Source organism: Erythrolamprus reginae, chromosome 1 (assembly GCF_031021105.1).
Source record: "Erythrolamprus reginae isolate rEryReg1 chromosome 1, rEryReg1.hap1, whole genome shotgun sequence".
NCBI lineage: Eukaryota > Metazoa > Chordata > Lepidosauria > Squamata > Dipsadidae > Erythrolamprus > Erythrolamprus reginae.
In genome coordinates, this window is record NC_091950.1 from 183,337,041 (window position 1) to 183,343,040 (window position 6,000).

Consider the following 6,000-nt stretch of genomic DNA (forward strand, 5'->3'; position numbering starts at 1 on the left):
CTTAAGCGAAACAGTAGCTGCTTTTCTGTTCCCCGTCTCTTTTAAATTAACTACTTTACTTCAAAATCCACACATCAATAACATGATTAGAAGTAGATATATACATATTTGTGTATATTGTATTTAAATATCAAAGAAAACATGTAGATTCAAATGTTCCTAAGTAATAAAATAACACAAAGAACTTTTAGAAGTATATCATGGGTCTTGTGCCCTTGTCCATTTTGTTATTTCATAATCACATTTTCAAAATACATATATTTAAAAACAACCTCATTCTTGAAACACTGAATGAGTATTTGCTTACCCAAATTATTCTGGCTTGTTTGCTATAATCAATGAACTCTTTATTTAAGACTTTAATATTTATGTATTCCGGTTGTTTTAAAAGTATGAAGTGCTGATGATGAAAATTCTTACATAATCTGAATGCCAGTGCCTTAGCATGATACTTGCAGAAGTAAAATATAATGCCAATATTTATCATGCTTCAGGCTTTAACCGGTGTTTCTCAACCATAGCATTTAAAAATATGTGGGTTGCTTTAGAGAAAATCAAAGCTTATTCTTTAGTAAAATGCTACATACTTAAGGGAACTAACCAGCACTAAACTACTGTCAGAACACAACACTGATTATGCAGAAAGCATTCACTCCTTTTTCCCCATTTCTTACAGCCTCCGTGGATATCTTACTGCACTCAAGACCCTGACTTACTGGCACTTGCTTCTGAAGACAAGGAACTCAGTCAGTCAGGAATATGTGAATTCTGTCAGAAAGTGTTCCCACCATCTTTTACATCCAGGGAAGATTTTCTCAGGCATCTGAATTCACATTTCAACTTGAAGTCTTAGCATCACTGGAAAACAGACAAGTTTTATTTAATTTAATTGTGAATGCTGTCTTTGCTCTTGGTCCCAACAGATATAAAAAAATTCAGAATATAAGGTGGCATTTATAACAATCTGTCGAGTTCATGCCCAATATTAATATAATTAAAATCAGATACAAAGCCCTAAAATAAATATATTGAAGCTTCTTTTGTATCAACATGTCTTGAGTTACATCTGTGGTTGCAGAGTGATGCCGAATGATTATGATCCAGTCCAATATGTAAACAAATAAAAATTGGGATCGTATTTTGTATATAGAACTGATAAGTGTGTATCATTGTTTGTATTTCTAAATAACATTTTATTTATTAGCATACTTTTTTAACATTTGGTATACCAGTTAAGAAGTACATGAAAATAAGTGCTATGCATTTTAGTGCTTGCAAGTACACACTGACCCTTATATTAGACATTTAACCATGAACAATTTATGAAATTGAACTTCCTATATTGCCCCTTTTGTAATGGGCTGATCTATATCTAACCTTGAACAGAATCATGGACTTTCATGAAGAAGGAAGAAAGCAATGGCTGTGTTGCAACAGCCTTCTGCAATTAATGTCCTGCTATGTGCTTAACTAAAGCCATTGAAGGCAAAGGATTCTGTCATCTGCAATTCAGTCTGTTGCATAGAAGGAATTTATAACCAATGCACAATAATATTTTCCTAACTGGACTGCCCCCCATAAAAAATATTTAATAAATATCCAGCACTTTTCTGACTTTGTTCACATCGAGAGGTGAGGCAAAACAGAGTCAAACCTGATTTGTACTTGGATAGGGGACGTCTAGCCATATCTATGAAATTACTTAAGAATCCACAGGCCTTTTCTTTTCTTTTTTTAATTAAATGGCATTCAGATATTAAATATACGGGAAAAACTTCAGTTCCTTGGTAGGTGAAATCCAAGTTTTGCACACAGTATCACTGAGATTCAGACTCCATCATTACCAGAGCTGGAGACATGGAGAATCATTACAGACAATGCAGATAATATTGAGCAAAAGGGTAGTCCTCAACTTACGACCACAACATTGTGATTGTGTTGAACCCAACATTTATGTTACTAAGCGAGATATTTATTCAGTGAATTTTACCCTGTTTTTATTGCCATAGATAATCATAGAGAATTTATTGCCAGAGAATCTCTGGTTAAGTTAGCAAAATGGTTGCTAAGTGAATTTGTCTTCCCTACTTTGCTTATCAAATGTTTGCAAAAAGTGATCACATGACCTTCTGACACCACAACCATTGTTGAGTCACTTACCAAGCACCTGAATTTTGATCACATGACCATAGGGACCTTGCAACAATTGCAAGGGTGAAAAATGATCATAGGTCACTTTTTTCATTGCCATTGTAACTTTGAACAGAATTGTATCCAATTCTGTGTAAGACCTCTTTTATATAAGCACATAAATATAGTCAATTGTTCAAGCTTGGGAGAAGTGAACAAAACTCCTTTCTCCTATGATTTATCTTGCTACATTGTTCAAAATGAAAGTTCCTAATAGTGTAGCCTAGTCTAGTGGTTCTTCTTAATCTCAGCAACTTCAAAAAAAGTATTATTTGGGGTAATCTGGGTGTTGAAGTCCACATCTTAAAGTTACTAAGGTTGAGAAACACTAGTCTAGTCACTCCTAGGTTGCTTTCATCTTTCTCTAAACTAGAGGTCTCCAGACTTGGCAACTTTAAGACTTGTGGACTTCAACTCCCAGAATTCTCCAGCCAGCAGATATACTGGCTGGTGAATTCTGGGATTTGAAGTCCACAAGTCTTAAAGTTGCCAAATTTGAAGACCGCTACTCTAAACTGACTGGTGATATGACTAATCTTAAAACTGGAAACAAGGGGGGGGGGGAAGGAAAGAATTATATAAAGGCCTAGTTTAATAATTGTGGGACATGATATATTAAGTTTGAAACTTCTAGATCAGTGGGGGCCCAACCTTTTGGACCCCAGGGACTGGTTCCATGGAGAAAGTGTTTTCTGCAGACTGGAGAGGACGTGGGTTTTGCATGCTGCCTGCATACCGCAGATGGGGCTTCACTTGTTTGCACAGACTGGTTGCTGGCATGCCTCGGACCAGTCCATGGATTGAGGGTTGGGAATCCTGCTCTAGATATTGAACTATAACCTCTAAAAACTTCAGGCCAGCGTGATTAACAGTAACGGATCCAGTTATGGATCAGCAACATCTAAGCTTCCCTACTTCTGAATTAAGAAGACACTGTACTTTAGGTAGTAGAGTCACAAGACCTAAGGTCAATTCCACAATCTCCAGTTTAAAACAATATTAGTCATTTATATTGAGCTTATTACAGTAATCCATTTTACCTACTACAGTGTAGTAATTTTCAGGAAGCTTTACAAAATGAAGAAATGCAGTCTATACTAGTTTTTATTCCAGATGTAAGAATGTGTACAGTGATCAGTTTTAATAAACTGTCAATATATGCAATTTTTTTTTTACTTTCTCAAAATATCTAGTGTGGTTGAAATGTGACATGTCCATGTTATAAACTTGGCTGAGGGAGTGATGCCTTGCACGATTTGTTACTCATTTGGTCATGCAAAAATCTTTTACAATTTTGATTACAACCTCTAGGATATGCTTGACAAGCTGTTAACTACCTTTGTGCTAAAATAAATATTCTACAAATTTTACTTGTAGTGTGCTCCAGAATATTTTTGGTTTTTCAAACTTTTTACAAATGTATATATGACAGGAACAGAGAGACCTCTTCAGGCCTGCCTGCTTATGCTGTTTGGAGGATATATTTGGGAAAGAAAAATTATAGCATGGCTTGAAAATAGCGTCTGATCCTAAAGTTATGAATATATGACAGGCAGTGTTCCCTCTAATTTTTTGGGGGGGAGGGGCGGAAAAGTATAGTGTCTGAGCGGCAGTCCCTTCGGGACTGGGAGGCACAGAAAAAATAAACAAACAAATAAATAAATAAATAAAAAACCCACCCTGTTTTGCGTCAGAGAATTTCAAAATAAAATACTGTACTGTGTGTCTATAACAGTGAGCTCATAATAGGGCAACTCTATCAATATCAAAATGCCACTTAAATAGTTGAGCTAGTTTCAAACTAGATTTTGATTTTCTTTCTCTCTTCCTTACTCCCATTCTTTTTCTTTCTCTTTTCCTTCCTCTCTTTTTTCTATCTGTTTCTCTCTCTTCCTCTCTTCCTCTCTCTCTCCTTCCCTCTCACCCTTTCCCTCTCGGCTTCTGGGCAGGTTTGGAAAACTCTGAGTTGATGATGATTTTTAAGTGAGCGATTGCTCACTGCTCAGCTTAGAGGGAACTATGATGACAGGAGTATACATGTTTAATGTATTTATGTTCTGTAATCCTTCAATCTGCAGAATGCTTCTGTGTTAATAACAATCAAACTGGACAACTGAAAAATGAGAGAGAACTGTTAGTTTGTTGAAAGAGACTTCTAGAGTATAAATTTAGAGCAAATCCCATTCCCTTACACTGATGATGTTACCTAGTTTGGGTAATGCAGTTCTTCTTAATTATTTTCTGTTACGTACCCCCTAGGAAGAAGTAAACATTTCGCGCGCGCGCACACACCGAACTATCTTCTGGGACAATTGTTTGCAATATTCACGTTTTCACTAAAAAAAATCAAGAAGCTTATCAGTGTGATTGGGGTGTAATGTGTTTAAGTGATACCTTAATTTATTTGGCTTCCTGCTGTCCGCTGCCAACATTTTTAGACACAGTCAACATACTGGTCTTTCCTCGTTTCTCACTATAGTCCCAGTGAAGCCAAGCGCTATATATGCTTCTTTGTCATATTTCCTCATCTTAGCTTTTGGGAGACTTATGTTTATCTCATCTCCATCTCTCTCCTCCTTTCTTTCCATCCCTGTTCAATATTTTTCCATGGTATCTCTTAAGGGTTTGTTATATGCATTTCATATCTCCTGTGCCTATTGTTTGGTGCAAAAATCCCCTACTCTCTGCGGCAAAAAAGCATGTTCCCTAGAGTCACGTGCTTCGCATCACTCTGCGCCCCCCCCCCAGGCGGGGCACCCCACTATTTGAGAAACACTGGGGTAATGAAACCTCTGCAACAAAATCACCAAGTTCAGAGACCACCAAAGACCCCTCATTTCAACCCTAAGCTATATTGTCCTTTATCAAAAGGGACCTCTAGTTTACACAAGTAAACACAAGGCATCCCATCCATGTCAGTATACACCCATTGTATCTGATTTTGGGAAAGACAGAAAGATAAGCAAATCATTAAATTACAACCTCACTAAGGTAGAAAGCTACTTGTCGCACTGCCAACATTATACTGTAAGAATAATTCACCTGTCTAGAAATAACTGCTTATCCATCAGATTTTACTTGTATGTCATCCTAAATTGACTATGCCTACACTATCGGACAGGCCTAAAACTATGAATGACTTAGAGTATGTATGCTTTTTTAAGGGCTATTATTATGTTTTCTACTTTTTTATTTTTGATAGTGTGACTTTTTATATTTGTTTTTATTCTTGTTAGCGATCCGGAGTCCATTGGAGTTGGGTGGCATATAAATATGGATGGATGGATGGATAGATGATAGATAGATAGATAGATAGATAGATAGATAGATAGATAGATAGATAGATAGATAGATAGGTGTTTTTATGAACCAAAAAAATAAATAAAACCCCTCTACAGTAATTTCCAGCTAAGCAAAATGAGTGATAGTACACTACATAGAAAGTAAGTACAGTGCTGTCTTGACAATAACTTTGTTCCTTAAAGGGTAAATCCTGTTCTGGAATTCAAGGGTAGAATATATTTTATAGATAATGGCAATCATCAATTATTTTCAGCCTGTGGTGCAGCACAGATGCAAAGCCAGAGTATATTGGATATTAACCTTTCAGTATCTCCCATAGTGCAGTGGCCATTATCTTGAAAGCAAAATCCTGCCAAGGGCTGACTAACAAGATGCCACTGTATACACCTTGATTTGACCATTGCAGAAAGCAACTACAGTACTTGTAACCTGTCCATTTGGAATTGGGTGCCATATAAATGCAATCAATCTGCAAAAAAAAAAAACCCACATCGGGACTTTGGGAGT

General features: G+C 36.5%; 1 protein-coding gene across 9 annotated transcripts in view; it reads left to right on the forward strand.

Annotated features, from left to right (window-relative positions):
• Positions 1 to 1,152, forward strand: part of TANK (TRAF family member associated NFKB activator) — a 48,462-nt gene extending 47,310 nt beyond the window's left edge. For all 9 annotated transcript variants that reach the window (XM_070731639.1, XM_070731633.1, XM_070731631.1 and 6 more), the window contains one exon: positions 677 to 1,152. In XM_070731639.1, the coding sequence (XP_070587740.1) occupies positions 677 to 853 (177 nt within the window). In that variant the 3' untranslated portion in view covers positions 854 to 1,152. The remainder of the gene's footprint in view (positions 1 to 676) is intronic.
• Positions 1,153 to 6,000: the final 4,848 nt, after the last annotated feature.